Source organism: Humulus lupulus, chromosome 9, assembly GCF_963169125.1.
Source record: "Humulus lupulus chromosome 9, drHumLupu1.1, whole genome shotgun sequence".
NCBI classification, from domain to species: Eukaryota; Viridiplantae; Streptophyta; class Magnoliopsida; order Rosales; family Cannabaceae; genus Humulus; species Humulus lupulus.
In genome coordinates this window covers 128,809,265-128,827,207 of record NC_084801.1, presented here as the reverse complement: position 1 = coordinate 128,827,207, position 17,943 = coordinate 128,809,265, and the positions used below count along the sequence as shown (strand labels likewise).

The window sequence follows — 17,943 nt, the reverse complement described above, 5'->3', positions numbered from 1 at the left end:
TTTCAGCTAGACATAAAGTCAGCATTCCTTAACAGCTACCTTGATAAAGAAATATATGTAGAGCAACCTCAAGGGTTCATGGTGCAAGGACAAGAAGATAAAGTTCTCAAGTTAAAAAAGGCTTTATATGGCCTTAAGCAAGCTCCAAGAGCCTGGTATAGCAGGATTGATAGCTACTTGTAATGACCCACTACTCTAGACTTTTGGACCATTAACGAAACTATACATACAAATCCTTAATAAAACTTACATTTGCGAAAATACCATAACTTTATTGGAAACTTGTAGAAATAAGAGTTACTTTCATAAAATAAGTAGGATATGGGATCCCATTGTCTTAAAAACAAAACATAATTTAAAATAAAAAGGAGTTACATAGAAAGTGCGGAAAAATACATGTAAAACCATAAAAAGGTAAAACAAGACTACATCCTCGAAAATCGAACTCTCGACTCCTTCACTCCATTCACCACTGATACACATTCTCCCAAGCATCCACGAATCTTTCCCGCCACTATAGCTATTTTCCTGCACATATAAACAAAAAGGAATGAGCCTAATGTCCAGCAAGGAAAATCTAACACATAGTTCATAAACATAAATTTCATAAGAAACATAAAAACATAACATAACACTTATATCATACACATACTATAATGGTCATTATTACTTGGGGTCCCATAGACCAAACAAGTCATATGCCCATTAGATTAGTGGGGTCCTACTAGCTAAGTAGGTCATATGCCCATAATCTATTTGGGGTCTTGTTAGTCATATGGGTCATATGCCCAAGCCTACATACATACATACATAACACATTTCATAACATAAAAACATAAGATAACACATATAAAACATATAACATATGAATTCTATCCTATTTTCCTTACCAAAGTTACCGGGATATGAGGACAGAGTTGAGACTTTTGGAACACTCCTAAAACCATATATAACAGGGTGAGTAGATTTGAAGAAAAAGAAATGAAAGGAATGGAAGGACTAAACCTTGAGAAAAATACTTACCGAAACCTTTTTGCTCAAGAACTTAGATTTCCTAACCAAAATAAAAATTAAGGTTAGAGGCTGAGTAGAAGACTATGAGAACTTAAAAGAACAAGTACAGAAATGAACTAGAGTTTTGGGTTACCTTGAAGACTTGTAAGACCAATCTACACCTCAAACTGAAATACTATAAAACCTTACTTCCCAAAGTGTTTGACAAGCTTATGATGATCAAGCTTATGATTCCCCACCCAGGTGTTTACACTCTCACACTCACTTAGCACTTGCAGCCTCTGAACTTAGAGCAAAAGATGAATAATGGCTGGGTACTAGGTCCTATTTATAGAGTTTAGGAATGAAAGGATCTTAATTTTACTTGAATAAAAATAATAGCTTTTTAGGTGAAAATAATTTGAATTATTGTTCAGCAGAGGCTGAAGACTCGTTCAAAAAGATGCTGGACTTATCAAGAGGTTGAATGGCTGAATGGAAAACGATTTCAAAATGTTTCAAAATATACTGAAGGAGGCGATATATCGCCCCCTGTAGGCGATATATCGCCTGGGCCAGTATGCCCGAGGCTGTCGTGCATCATCTCGTGTTTTCCGTATCTACGTGCTGCGATATATCGGCACACGCTGATTATTTAAACACGAAATTACACATTTTTAGCTAAGTTTGAATGGAGTAAACAACCTTGACTAAGCCCTCAACGTATTCAAAGCTGCTGACTGACCTTATAGCATTCAAACTTTACCCCTTATTAAATTTAATCCTCAAAATACTTAATCCTTAATCACCCATTCATAACATGTGCTTAAAATCCTATTGGTTCTTATCTAAACCTTATAGTATAATAAATATTATCCTTAATATCAGCCATATTAATCAAACCTTAGGTTAACATTAATATTCTTAAACTATAGGTTAAACTTAGAAAATCTATAAGCACTACTATGAGTGTCCAAATAATTCCCGGTCTGAACCAAAAATCCACAGTTACAAAGATAATACTATAAATACTATAATACTACTATCTAACTAGCTAAGTAAAGTACTTGGACTCTACAATTCTCCCCTACTAAAAAGAATTTCGTCCTCGAAATTTACTTACTAAATAATTCCAGATACCGGCCTTGCATGTCCTTCTCCAATTCCCACGTTGCCTCTCGTTCAGAACTATTACTCCATAGGACTTTGACTATAGGAAAGCTCTTGGACCGTAACTGCTTCATCCCTCTATCTAGGATGCTAACCGGTCGTTCCTTGTAACTCAAGCCTTTCTGGAGTGTTATCGTATCGTACTTGAGGACGTGAGATGGGTCTGACACATATTTACGTAGCATCGAAATGTGGAACAAGTTGTGACTATCGGCTAGTGCTGGCGGTAGGGCTAGTCTATACGCAACTGGTCCCACTTTGTCCAATATCTCAAAAGGACCTATGAATCGGGGACTAAGCTTGCCTTTCTTCCCGAACCGCTTGATACCTTTCATAGGAGATATCTTCAGGAAGACTTGATCTCCAACTTGGAACTCCACATTGTGTCGCTTGGTATCCGCATAGCTTTTCTGACGGCTTTGAGCAGCAAGCATACGCTGTCTAATAAGCGCTACTGCTTCTAGAACTTGTCTAACAGCTTCGGGCCCTAGAAGCTGCCTTTCTCCTACCTCGTCCTAGTGCAACGGTGATCGGTACCTTCTTCCATATAGCAACTCATAAGGTGCCATCCTGATCGTCGACTGATAGCTGTTGTGGTAGGAAAACTCGATTAGCGGCAAGTACTTATTCCATGATCCTCTGAAATCAAGTACACACGTGCGTAGCATATCCTCTAAAATCTGAATCGTATGCTCGGACTGCACATCTGTTTGAGGATGAAAAGTTGTACTAAGGCTTAACTTAGTACCCATAGCTTGCTGTAAGCTTCCCCAAAATCTTGATGTAAAAACTGACCCTCTATCTGATACTATCGTCTTGGGGATTCCATGCAATCGTACAATCTCTTGGATGTAGATGTCTGCATATTGGTCTGCCGTGTATGAAGTCTTAACAGGCAGGAAATGAGCTGACTTGGTTAGTCTATCTATTACTATCCAAGCGGAATCATGCTGCTTATTCGTCTTTGGCAGACCCGTCACGAAGTCCATGGCTATGTCGTCCCACTTCCATTCTGGTACGCTAAGCGGTTGCAATAAACCTGCAGGGCGCTGATGCTCCGCTTTCACTTGCTGGCATACCAGAAACTTAGATACATACTCCGCTATGTCCTTCTTCATCCCTGGCCACCAATAGATTGCCTTGATGTCATGAGTCATCTTGGTAGACCCTGGATGAACTGAGTACGGGGTGCTGTTCGCTTCTTCCAGAATTGTCTTCTTAATACTTTGATCATTTGGCATGCATACTCGATCCTTATATCTCAATAAGCCTTGGCTAGATATTGAGAAATCTGTAGTCTTGCCTTCTCTGACTTCATCCATATGTGTTGCTAGCGAGTCATCATGTCTCTGACCAATTCGTATGTCCTCTAGCAGATTCGATTGGATAGACAAGTTAGCCAGCTTGCCTACAACCACTTCTATTCCGGCACTGATAAGCTCCTGCTGTAACGGCTTTTCTATTCCGGCTAAAGCTGCTAAATTCTCATAACTTTTCCTACTAAGTGCATCGGCTACTACGTTCGCCTTTCCCGGGTGGTATAGGATTTCGCAGTCGTAATCCTTTACTAACTCCAACCACCTGCGCTGCCTCATGTTGAGCTCCTTCTGAGTAAAGAAGTACTTTAAACTTTTGTGGTCCGTATAAATCTCGCACCGTTCTCCGTAAAGATAATGGCGCCAGATTTTTAACGCAAAGACCACCGCTGCCAACTCCATATCGTGAGTTGGATAGCGCTGTTCGTACTCCTTTAGCTGTCGTGAGGCATAGGCTATCACCTTGTCATTTTGCATCAGCACGCAACCCAATCCTTGCTTCGATGCATCACAATAGACAAAGAACTTATCGTTGGGTGTTGGTACACTGAGTACTGGTGTTGATCAAAGCTTATCTTTAAGCAACTAGAAGCTTTCTTCACACTTATCGTTCCAGTTAAACTTTTGTTGCTTCCGGGTCAGGTTGGTGAGCGGAGTGGCTATCTTTGAAAAGCCCTCTACAAACTTCCTATAATAACCTGCTAGCCCTAAGAAGCTTCTTACTTCTGATGCGTTCTTTGGTGTGGGCCAATCCTTCACGGCCTCTACCTTTGATGGATCTACTGCAACTCCATCTTTCGATATAATGTGCCTGAGGAACGCCACTTGCGAAAGCCAAAATTCGCATTTCTTGAACTTTGCGTAGAGTTGATGCTCCTTCAATCGCATCAAAATCAGCCTCAAATGTTCCTCGTGCTCTACTTCATCCTTGGAGTATATCAAAATGTCATCGATGAATACAACGACGAATTTATCTAGGTAATCTTTGAAGACCCTATTCATTAAGTCCATAAACGCGGCTGGTGCGTTAGTAAGACCAAAAGACATAACCAAGAACTTGTAATGTCCATAACGAGTCCTAAAGGCTGTCTTAGGAATATCTTCTCCCTTTACCTTGAGTTGATGATACCCGGACCATAAATCGATCTTTGAGAATACCGTCGCGCCTCGGAGTTGATCAAACAAATCTTCGATCCGAGGTAGCGGGTACTTGTTCTTAATCGTTACTTTGTTCAGCTCACGATAGTCTATGCACATCCGCATACTTCCGTCCTTCTTCTTCACGAATAGTACCGGAGCTCCCCATGGTGAATGGCTTGGCCTAATAAAACCCAAGTCTAGGAGTTCTTGTAGCTGCGTCTTTAACTCCTTGAGTTCCGTAGGTGCCATCCGGTATGGTGCCTTAGAGATAGGCTCGGTGCCTGGTACTAATTCTATCGTGAAGTCTATTTCTCGAGTTGGCGGCAATCCTGGCAAGTCATCGGGAAATACCTCTGGAAATTCTTGTATAACACGGACGTCTCCAACCTTAAGTGGTGTCTCCCTCTCCACATTCGTGATGCTGGCTAGGAACGCTTGACATCCTTTCTCCATCATTCGTTGAGCTTTGAGAGATGATACTAACGGGGTGCGCAATCCTGAAGCTTGTCCCATGAAGCATCATCTCTGGCCGTCAAGAGTCTTGAACATCACCTTCTTGCGTTTGCAGTCGATCGTTGCGCCATGCCGTGCTAGCCAATCCATGCCTAGTATTACGTCGAAGTCCTTGATCACTAGCTCTATTAGGTCTCCTTCTAGTTCTATGTCCTCAATCTTGATCGGTACGCCTCGTACTATTCGTGATGATAGAACTACTTTGCCCGAAGGCAACTCGGTTACAAACCTAGTTCTAAATCTTTCACTAGGTTTGTCTAGTTTTTCTATCATTCCTAACGAGATATACAAATGAGTGGCTCCCGAATCAAATAATACATAGCATAAGTTATTGAGGATAGAAACCTGACCTATGACCACCTTGTTGCAAGCATCAGCCTCTCCTTGGGTTAAAGCAAAAACCCTAGCAGGAACCATCTTTTCGTCCTTCTTCCCTTCTGGCTTTTGCTGAGGACAATCTCTTTTCCAGTGTCCTTCCTGGCCACAGTTGAAACACTCCTTGGTGTTTGCGCGGCATTCTCCAGGATGCTTCTTCTGACACTTAGCACATGGCGGGTATTCCACGTAGCCCGGCCTATTCCCTCCGTTATTCGTACGTGCCTTCTTATCGCTGTCGAACTTCTTATCCGGATGCCGTCTTTTCTGGCCGTTACCGTTGTTGCTGGACTGATTACTGCCATTATGGTTGTTGTTGTTCCGACTGGCATGAGGTTGGCTCTGTTATCGAGGTTCAGGCTTACTGGCTTCTTCTTTGCTTACATTGGCCTGCAACCTTTCTACTTCGATTGTCGTCTCGAGAACGTCGGCATATGTAGTGTTTCCCGGGTTCGCTAGCTTAACCCCCATCTCGATTTTCGGTCGAAGTCCCCTAACAAACTTGTTCACCCTCAGAAAATCGGTTGGAACCATCTCCGCTGCAAACTTTACTAAGCGGTCGAACTGACGAGCATACTCTGCCACTGTTAAATTTCCTTGCTTCAGGTTGGCAAACTCCTCAACTCTTGACGTGAGTACAGCTGAGTTGTAGTACTTTTTGTGGAAGAGCTCCACAAATCGGGTCCATGTCATAGTGGCAGCATCATGGGATTGCTGGACCAAGTCCCACCATATCCTGGCATCCTTCTTGAGCAAGGACGAGACGCAGGATATGCGGTCCGCATTACTAAGGTTCATGTGTGTCAGAATCGGCTCCACATTCCTTAGCCACTCTTCTGCCTCAAAGGGGTCTGTAGTCCCTTCGAAGTTTGGAGCATGCTGCTTGCGGAACCTTTCATACACTGGCTCCATGTGCTGTACTGGATACGGCGCGTAATTCGTCATTGGCCATCCCCCATATGGACCAACTTGTTGGGGTGCTGGGGCCATTTGCTGTGGCTGCGGCTGTGGCTGTGGCGGAGGCTGAGGCTGAGATTGAGCCTGTTGGCGTTGTTGCTGCAAAAGTTCCTCGACTTGCTGTCGTAGTCTGGCAATCTCTGCAGTGTTGTCAACTGGCGGTGCCGGCGCGTTGCGGCGGGCAGTAGTACGCACTCCCCCTCGGCGAACTGGAGGGACTTCATTGGTCGCTGGAACATCGTTGGAGGCATTTCCGTTGGTGCGTGCAGATCTTCGGAGCGACATCGTAGCAGAGTTCTAACAGTTGAAAGAAACATGTTAGAACTTTACCTAATAGGCTCTAAGGCAAAAACTTATTCTAAAACAAACATATCTCGGACCTATTTGTTATGACTTCTTATGAAAATTTATATAAGTCTTTATTTATTATTTAGAGTGGGTTTCTATACTTAGAAAAACAAGTCATCTTTATTTTCTAAGTGTGTTTCTAATCATCCTATATGACTTAATTCTCAGGCTCGAAACTCATCTTTGTTCCAAAGTTAACCATATTGAGGGAGGGCTGGGATCAGTAAAATCGTTCCCACTACTATGGCCCCCTAACTCTCAATAAGGAAACTTGGTTCATTGATTTGTATCCACCCTCACCGAACTTAGTCATTATTCATTTTATTTATTATTTATTATGATTGCGAAAATAAATTAAACTCATACATGATAATAAAATAGCATGTTATTCATTTGGAAAAATAATTTTCACTTATTACAATCATAAAGTAAAAAGTAAATAAAACAAACAATAAAAACTATTAATCTAAAAATCAGGATCTTCTACATCTGATCCCGCATCTAGCATATCGTCATCTATCTCCTCATAATCATCATTGTCATGAGCATCAAAATGTCCTCTAGGAAGGTTTGTGAGAATCCTATGTTTTTGCTCATTTGTGAACTGAAATTCAAATTTTGTAGTGAACCTAACTAAGAGGAAATAATAACGCATTGCTAATGGTAGTTCATCCTCATCATTCATGTTTTCCCATATTTCTTCTAAGGCTGCTATTACAGGATGGAAATCTTTAAATAGCCTAATTATTAGTACATATTGTTCCGTTGATCTTAACATTATTTGCTTAGACTCCTGAAGGTGACCTATTTCTTGGTGGAACAAAAGCAGTCTTCGTGTGATTCTTTCTAGTGCTCCTACAGTGTTTCTTGGCTCCCTTATTCTTTTTAAGGCCTTAATGGCTCGGATATCTTGGTAGGTTAAAGCTCCGTTCATACTTAACTGAAAACATAAACACTAAGGTTGTTAGCTATACATATAAGCAAAATAACCATAACTTAAATACTTACTTGGCGGTCAGATTCGGAGCTTTTGAGTGTGTGTATCGAGGAGAACTTCATGCGAAGGAACCGTTGCTCTGATACCAACTGTAATGACCCACTACTCTAGAATTTTGGACCATTAACGAAACTATACATACAAATCCTTAATAAAACTTACATTTGTGAAAATACCATAACTTTATTGGAAACTTGTAGAAATAAGAGTTACTTTCATAAAATAAGAAGGATATGGGATCCCATTGTCTTAAAAACAAAACATAATTTAAAATAAAAAGGAGTTACATAGAAAGTACGGAAAAATACATGTAAAACCATAAAAAGTAAAACAAGACTACATCCTCGAAAATCGAACTCTCGACTCCTTCACTCCATTCACCACCGATACACATTCTCCCAAGCATCCACGAATCTTTCCCGCCACTATAGCTATTTTCCTGCACATATAAACAAAAAGGAATGAGCCTAATGTCCAGCAAGGAAAATCTAACACATAGTTCATAAACATAAATTTCATAAGAAACATAAAAACATAACATAACACTTATATCATACACATACTATAATGGCCATTATTACTTGGGGTCCCATAGACCAAACAAGTCATATGCCCATTAGATTAGTGGGGTCCTACTAGCTAAGTAGGTCATATGCCCATAATCTATTTGGGGTCTTGTTAGTCATATGGGTCATATGCCCAAGCCTACATACATACATACATAACGCATTTCATAACATAAAAACATAAGATAACACATATAAAACATATAACATATGAATTCTATCCTATTTTCCTTACCAAAGTTACCGGGATATGAGGACAGAGTTGGGACTTTTGGAACACTCCTAAAACCATATATAACAGGGTGAGTAGATTTGAAGAAAAAGAAATGAAAGGAATGGAAGGACTAAACTTTGAGAAAAATACTTACCGAAACCTTTTTGCTCAAGAACTTAGATTTCCTAACCAAAATAAAAATTAAGGTTAGAGGCTGAGTAGAAGACTATGAGAACTTAAAAGAACAAGTACAGAAATGAACTAGAGTTTTGGGTTACCTTGAAGACTTGTAAGACCAATCTACACCTCAAACCGAAATACTATAAAACCTTACTTCCCAAAGTGTTTGATAAGCTTATGATGATCAAGCTTATGATTCCCCACCCAGGTGTTTACACTCTCACACTCACTTAGCACTTGCAGCCTCTGAACTTAGAGCAAAAGATGAATAATGGCTGGGTACTAGGTCCTATTTATAGAGTTTAGGAATGAAAGGATCTTAATTTTACTTGAATAAAAATAATAGCTTTTTAGGTGAAAATAATTTGAATTATTGTTCAGCAGAGGCTGAAGACTCGTTCAAAAAGATGCTGGACTTATCAAGAGGTTGAATGGCTGAATGAAAAACGATTTCAAAATGTTTCAAAATATACTGAAGGAGGCAATATATCGCCCCCTGTAGGCGATATATCGCCTGGGCCAGTATGCCCGAGGCTGTCGTGCATCGTCTCGTGTTTTCCGTATCTACGTGCTGCGATATATCGCCACCTATAGCTGCGATATATCGGCACACGCTGATTATTTAAACACAAAATTACACATTTTTAGCTAAGTTTGAATGGAGTAAACAGCCTTGACTAAGCCCTCAACGTATTCAAAGCTGCTGACTGACCTTATAGCATTCAAACTTTACCCCTTATTAAATTTAATCCTCAAAATACTTAATCCTTAATCACCCATTCATAACATGTGCTTAAAATCCTATTGGTTCTTATCTAAACCTTATAGTATAATAAATATTATCCTTAATATCAGCCATATTAATCAAACCTTAGGTTAACATTAATATTCTTAAACTATAGGTTAAACTTAGAAAATCTATAAGCACTACTATGAGTTTCCAAATAATTCCCGGTCTTAACCAAAAATCCACAGTTACAAAGATAATACTATAAATACTATAATACTACTATCTAACTAGCTAAGTAAAGTTCTTGGACTCTACACTTCTTCACTGAACAAGGATTCAGGAGGAGCAAAAGTGAGCCAACACTCTACATCAAGACTCAAGGTACGAGTGACACACTTGTTGTCTCTCTATATGTTGATGATCTCATCTATACAGGCAACAATAAGGAGATGATCAAAAAATTCAAACAAGACATGATGAAGAGTTTCGAGATGACTGATTTGGGCTTAATGCACTACTTTCTTGAGATTGAAATAACTCAAAAAAAAGATGGGATCTTCATTTCACAAAAGAAGTATACAGAGACACTATTGAAGAAGTTCAAAATGGAGGGATATAAGACAGTATCAACTCCACTAGACAACAACAAAGCTCTCAAGAAAGAGGACAGGTCACCAAAAGCAGATGAATCGAAGTTTAGAAGTTTAATTGGCAGCTTACTCTATCCGACAGCTACAAGACCAGACATTATGTATGCAGTCAGTCTCCTATCAAGATTCATGCATGGTACAAGTCAAGTTCACTACGGAGCATCCAAGAGAGTCCTTAGATACTTGCAAGGGACAAAGAACTATGAAATATGGTATGGAGTCACGCAAGAGTCAAAACTCATTGGCTACACAGATAGTGACTAGGCAGGATCACTAGACGGCATGAAAAGTATGTCAGGATATGCTTTCACAATTGGATTAGGGATATTTTCCTGGGCATGAAAGAAACAAGCGACAGTTACACAATCATCAGCTGAAGCAGAGTATGTTGCTGCATCAATGACTACAAGCCAAGCTATATGGCTGAAAAGAATACTTGAAGACATGGGAGAATCACAAGAGGAAGCTACAAAGATCTATTGCGATAGAAAATCCGCTATTGCAATGGCCGAAAATCCCGTATTTCACAGCAAAACGAAGCATATAAGCATCAAGTATCATTTCATCAGAGAAGCTGAAACAAACAAAGAAATAGAACTCAAGCACTGCAGGACTGAGGAACAATTAACAGATATTTTCACAAAGGTACTACCAAGAGGAAAGTTCGAGCTACTAGAGGATATGATTGGAGTTACTGAAATCTGTACCAAGGAGGAGTATTAGAAGTTGCTACACATTTCTTGACTACTCTAGAATATGCTAGACATTTGTAGAATACTTCACTCTAGAATTTTCTAGATATTTGTAGAATAAGATTACTCTAGAATTTCTTATAAGCATTTCTAGAAAACTTAAGTCTAGAATTTTCTAGTTATGCTTGAGAAACAAATAAATTTGTGTAGATTAATCTAGAAGTTGTTTTTGTAAAACAAATACACTAGTAAAATCTAGAACAAATAATTATAACCACAAATGTAAAGTGGGCTAGCCGCTATAAATGCCCCTTCATGGGTAACAAATGGTGTAACTAGAAACTACAAACTATCAATAAAATTCTACTACTTTCTACTATCCTCTACTCTCTAAAACATAAGCCTTGCTCATCTAAACCCAAATTTCGTCACTTGTCCACTCAACAACATCAACTATAATATCATAACCTATCATTACTCTAGCCACTACTACTACTCATAAAAGATTCTAAACTACAACAAATCATTACTATTTTCTCTATCCCAAATTCAAAAACCATCAACATTTAATTTAGAAATTATACAATTTTTAAATTAAATTCCCAAGTTAAATATAATTTATACAAATATCGTTTAAAAAATAATCAAACAAAATGGCAACAACATACACTGCCAAATAATCAATTTGTATTGTTATATTATGAATCGCCGTATATTTTGATTTATTAAACTTAATTCGTTCAAATAATTATTATTATATATATAATGTGTATTTAATGAATTTTTTTATTTTAATGATTTTTTTAACTTTAACGAAATATGATTTAAGGAAATATACATTTAAAATTAATTAAAAATACTGCAAAAAATTAATTAAAAATAAATATTTATTAATTATATTAATATAAAATCAAATATTATACCATATCATTATTATAATAATATTTAATACAAGACTAGATATTTAATAATTATATTAATATCAATTCAAATATTATAAAATATCATTATTATAATAATATATAGTCCTAATTTTTATACCATTTATATTTTATCAAGAATAAAAAAATTTCTTCTTCAATTAATAATGTATGATCCGGTGGTTAAGACCAAAGCAATGGAGGAGATCCTAGGAGTGGAGGCGATTGAGTTTTCGGACGATGAAGGGGATATGCAGGAAGGATCAGTCGAAAAGGATATAGAGCAAGGTGAGGATCGGAATCTTCAGCAACAGGACCTTCAAACGGAATGCAATCGATACATGGAAAATGTACAGAGCTGTGCTACGAAAATAAGGTCAGGTCAATCGGCTCAGGCTCCGATTCTTCGAACAGGTCAGATGATGCAAAATCTAAACACTAAATTTGATGAATCTGTGGATGGGGGAATGATTGCATCTGAAGGAGTTAAAATCGATATGGAGGATATAGAGGATGAAATAGCATACTGGAATTCAGCATTGGTCTGCTATGTAATAGGGGCCAATCCACCATTAAGCATGTTTGAGGGGTATGCTCGAAGAATCTGGAAAGACAAAGGACTTGACAAAATAGGAGCAATCGCACATGGAGTATATATCATTCGATTTGAGGATATCAATGTCAGGGATAATATATTGAATGGTGGTTACATGTTCTTTGATAATAAGCCTGTAGTGATGAAACCTTGGGATGCCCATACTGATTTCAAGAAGAAAGATATCAATTCAGTACCAATATGGATTCAGCTTTATGGGTTAGACATCAAATACTGGGGGGAACGTGCCCTGTTCAAAATAGTGAAGCAGATTGGGGAACCACTGATGACAGATTCATTCACCAGGAATAAAGAAAGATTACTCTATCCTAGGGTGTTGGTTGAAGTGAAATTGAAACAAGATTTTCCTGAGATTATTTCATTCACTAATGAGATGCATCAGGATATTCAATTGACAGTGAAATATGAATGGCTCCCGATTACATGTGGGAAATGTCATGGATTAGGACACCGGACTGAACTATGCAAGAAGGAAGGAGAGGTGAAACAGAAATGGGTGGCTAAGAAGAAAGAAGAAGATGATGGACAGTTGGAGAAACATTCAGGAGGGGATGAGGAAGGTTTTATCCCGGTTAGACATGGTAAAAAAGTGATCACAGCAGGAAATAGTGTGACCACTGTCTCTAATAACTTCCAGATTTTAAGGGACATAGCCAAGGAAACAGAGGGACAGACTAGTGGTACTCAGCAGGGAGGGGGAGAGCCTCCCCAAGGAAATGGATAGAATTTTAAGCTGGAATGTCGGGGGGATTAACAATCGCCACAAACAGGAAGAGGTAAAAAAGCTAATCAGTATGATGAAGGTGGGATTGGTTGGTCTCCTTGAGAATAAAATACAGACCAGTAAATTGGGGTCTGTATACACTAGTATGTTCGTAGGATGGTGCTTTTCTTCAAACAATGCGTGGCACAAAGGAGGTCGAATAATAGTAAGCTGGAATCCAATGATGTTCTCAGTCAACATAATGAAATGTACGAGCCAACTAATGCATCTAGAAGTATATTCAAGAGCAGGAAAGGAAAAATTTTTGGTTTCATTTGTATACGCTTTCAATGATGAGACAGGTAGATTAACACTATGGAGGGACCTCAAAGAAATTGGAGCAATGATCCGAGGGCCTTGGCTTATGCTAGGGGATTTCAATGCTATATTAAATGCTGAGGAAAGAAGTGGGGGAAAATGTAACCAGGCAATTTCAGCTGCCTTCAAGGACTGTGTGGAGAGTTGTGGGGTGGAGGATATAAAATACACAGGGTCATTTTTCACTTGGAACAACAAGCAAGATCAGGCTAAACGGATTTACTCCAAGATTGATAGAGTAATGGCAAATCAAGACTGGATAGACAAATTTCCCACAGCTGAAGTTGTGTTTTTACCAGAGGGAAACTTTGATCACTGCCCAGCATTGTTATCTGTATATCCTGATATGGCAGAAGGCAAAAAACCCTTTAGATATTTCAGAATGTGGCAAACATATCCATATTTTCAGGAAGGTTTGAAAGCAATATGGCAAGAACAAGACACAGGCAAACCGATGTTTAGACTGGTGAAGAAGCTAAAGAGAGTCAAGCAGTTATTAAGGGACATGAACAAATCAGAGATAGGGGATATTCAAGCAAAAAATATTCAGAGTTATCAAGCAATGATTAACACTCAAGTAGCACTGCAGCAGAAGCCATTCGACAAGGAACTTATTAAACAGGAAAAAGAAGATAGGTCTAAGTATAATGCAATTAATACTAAGTATCTATCTTTTCTTGCTCAAAAGGCGAAAACACAATGGCTGAAAGAGGGGGACGACAACACCAGTTTGTTTCATAAGAGTATCAATGAGAAGGGCTGAGAATAGAATATATGCAATCCAAGATATGGAAGGGAAATGGGTGGACAACCCACAGGCAGTAGTCATAGCATTTATGCAATATTATCAAAAGCTGTTAGGAAGTAAAGCTGAGGACAGGAAACCAGTTCAGACTAACATAGTTAAAAGTGGGCCAAGAATAACAGATGATCACTGCAAGATTCTCCTTTCAGAGTATACTAATGAGGAAGTAAAGGCTGCAATGTTTGAGATTCCAGGTAATAAGGCTCCAGGCCCAGATGGATTCAGTAGCTTCTTCTTCCAGGATAATTGGAAGGTGGTTGGAAATGAGGTTTGTGCGGCTGTGAGATCATTTCTACATTCAGGAAAGCTGTTGAAAGAAATTAATTCAACAAAAATTACCTTGATACCTAAAGGCAAGTGTCCACAATCTGTGATAGACTTTCGGCCCATAGCCTGCTGTAATGTGATCTACAAGGTGGCAACCAAGATGATATGCAAGAGACTTAGGCATGTTCTACCAGATATTATTGCACCAAATCAAAGTGGTTTTGTACAAGGTAGATCCATAACCCATAATATAATGATTTGCCAAGATTTGATTAGGCATTTTGGTTGGAAAAATTCAAAACCAAAATGTATGATAAAACTGGATTTGCGGAAAGCCTATGATATGCTTGAATGGGAATTCTTGGAAGAGATGTTAACAGCTTTTAATTTCCCAGATAGATTTATTGGGCTGATTATGAACTGTATTAGGACTCCAAGGTATAGCCTAATGTTTAATGGGGTTCTACATGGATTTTTTAATGCAAAAAGAGGGCTGAGGCAGGGAGACCCTTTATCACCACTATTGTTTGTAATGGGGATGGAATACTTATCTAGAATCTTGATGAAAATAGGCAAGAAAGAGGGCTTCAAATATTATGACAGATGTGATAAACTCAAGCTTAATCACCTCTGTTTTGCAGATGATGTAATGTTATTTTGTCATGGAGATTTCAAGTCAATATATACTATGCTTCAGGGACTTAAACTGTTTTCACTTACTTCTGGTTTGTACCCGAATGAAGCCAAAACAGGGTTGTATTGCAGCAATATGGCTGAATCAGAGGTGAAAAGGATCATATCAGCATCAGGATTTTTCAGAAGCAAAGTGCCATTCAGCTATCTAGGGATACCCATATGCCCAACTAGAATTTCAGCAGCTGATTGCGATATTTTAGTGGAAAAGATGGTTCAAATGATCAAAATATGGAGTACTAAGAATATATCCTATGCAGGCAGAGCAACTCTGGTAAATTCAGTCCTACTGTCCATCCATTCATACTGGGCTCAGGTTCTGATCATACCTCAAAAAGTAATACATAAAATAACTTCAATCTGTAGGAATTTTCTATGGAAAGGAGAGGCTGAGTATAGAAGAGCAGGGGTAGTATCATGGGCAGAGATGAGTACAACCAAAAAGGAAGGAGGATTGGGATTTAGGAAGATAAAGGAATGGAATTCAGTAGCAATGGGGAAATATGTATGGGCAGTGGCAGTAAAGAAAGACTCATTATGGGTAAAGTGGATTCATGCTGTATATATCAAGGATACTAACTGGTGGACTTATAAAGCACCAATCACAAGTAGTTGGTATTGGAAGCAACTGGTCAAAGTCAAGGAGAAACTAAAGGACATGCAAATGCTGAAACTGGTATCAAATGGAGAATACAGAATGAATGAAGGGTACCAAGCTTTGGTTACTGCTAAACAACCAGTGAAATGGTACAGGGAAGTGTGGAATAGGATGGCATTACCAAAACACAGGTTCATGTTATGGCTTGTGGTACTTGACAGAATGCAAATGAAAGAAAGGCTATTCAGATTTCATATTGTGGCAGATGAAAATTGCCTGCTGTGTGGAACAGAGAAGGAAAACAGAGAACACTTATTTTTTGAATGCCATCTGAGTTGTAAAGTGCTGGAGATAATCAGAGATTGGTTGGGATGGCATACAGCAGCAAGAACAATACCGAAACTACTGAGATGGATAGCTAAAGCAAGGTTGACAAGGTTCAGAAAGCAAGTATTCTCAGTGACAGTAGCTGCTATGGTTTATCAAATCTGGTGGTGTAGAAATGAGGCACTGTGGAATCATAAAGTGTATAGAGTGAGCATAGTTGTAGAAAGGATTCAAAACAATGTAAAAAATAGAGTTAGGAGTTATATGCCGAAAAAAATACAACAAATAGATCAAGATTGGTTTGACCAGCTGTAATAGAAAATATCAGGCCTAATATGGTGCTGAGATAGGTGTAAAATGTTTGTTTATGAGCAATATACTGATCTGAATTACCAAAAAAAAAAAAAATAATGTATGATTTGAATAATTTCATAAATATTTTATACGTTAATTAAATAAGATAGTTTGTGATCTCTAAAAAATTATTATTTTTTTAAAGAAACATAACGATGTTTTGGTTTAATTTTTCTTTTAATTAATATGTTGGTGGAGCTATAAGGCCCCATCAACCAGCAGCTGGTACTGGAAGCAAATTGTCATGATTAAGAATAACTTCAAGCAGATTGTGGATACCCAGAAATTTGAGGCTGAAACTTATATGATAAAACAGGGATATCGCCTACTAATGCCAGTTCAGCAGGAAGTTGCTTGGCATTATCTGGTGTGGGAGAGATTAGTCATTCCAAAACACAGGTTTATATTTTGGCTAATCATGCTGGGAAGACTACCAATCAGAGAAAGGTTACAGAAATTCCAAATATGTCAAGAGGTGGAGTGTGTAGTTTGTCTTGCTGATGTAGAGAGCATGAATCACTTATTTTTTGAGTGTATATTCAGCAGCAGAGTTGTACAGGCAATGAAGATTTGGCTTAATTGGAGGACACCAGCTTTGTTGATACATGGGCTGATGAGTAACTTACGGCATAGCAGACACAGTAGATTCAAAAAAAGTGTATTCATAGTCACATTGGCTGCAATGAGTTATCATATATGGCTAAATAGGAATGAAGTATTATGGCAACATAGCTGCAAACAGGTGAACAAAATTGTACAAAACATCAAATATGAGGTTAAATACAGGATCAAAGGAACTATATACAAAAGTCTAACATCTAGAAGAGACAAGATTTGGTTTGATCAACTGTAATTAGAATATTATATCAGACCTCTTGGGGTGCTGTAGGATGTAAATATGTTTGGTTTAATACACAATTATCTGATTTACCAAAAAAAAAAAAATATGTTGTTATTCTTTTATATAATATTGTTTATTTTTCTTTTAAATTATACAGCAATTATAAAAATATAATGAAAATAATTATTAAATTTTCTAAATAAAACTAAACAGCATTAACATACATTATAGGTTGCTTCTAGTATATATATATAGATATAAGATACATTTAGATTTATTATAACAACGAGAGAGAACAAGATAACAAAAACAATAAACAATGAACATGGTATGTGAGATTATCATTACAATTCCTAAAGATCACACTGGTGAAGATGCTTCCTTCATTTGCCAAAAGCAACAGATCATCCGAGTAGCCGACAGATTCAGTGGCTGGGCCAGGAGAGGCATTGATGCCGGTGAGTACGCTTCCCAACTCATGCTCAACTCACTTCACACCGTCATCAACAACAACACCATCGACCCCAAAAGGTTTTGGAAGTAGCGTTCATGGCCAACGCATGCTAACATTCAAGGTTTTTCTACCGCCTGCAGCCTCAG

At 38.3% G+C, this 17,943-nt stretch overlaps 1 protein-coding gene across 1 annotated transcript; it reads left to right on the top strand.

The window, feature by feature from the left end:
* Nucleotides 1–9,972: 9,972 nt before the first annotated feature.
* Nucleotides 9,973–10,413, top strand: LOC133800043 (uncharacterized mitochondrial protein AtMg00810-like). The gene has a single exon (XM_062238022.1). It carries the CDS (start codon nt 9,973–9,975, stop codon nt 10,411–10,413), a length of 441 nt encoding a protein of 146 aa, XP_062094006.1.
* Nucleotides 10,414–17,943: the final 7,530 nt, after the last annotated feature.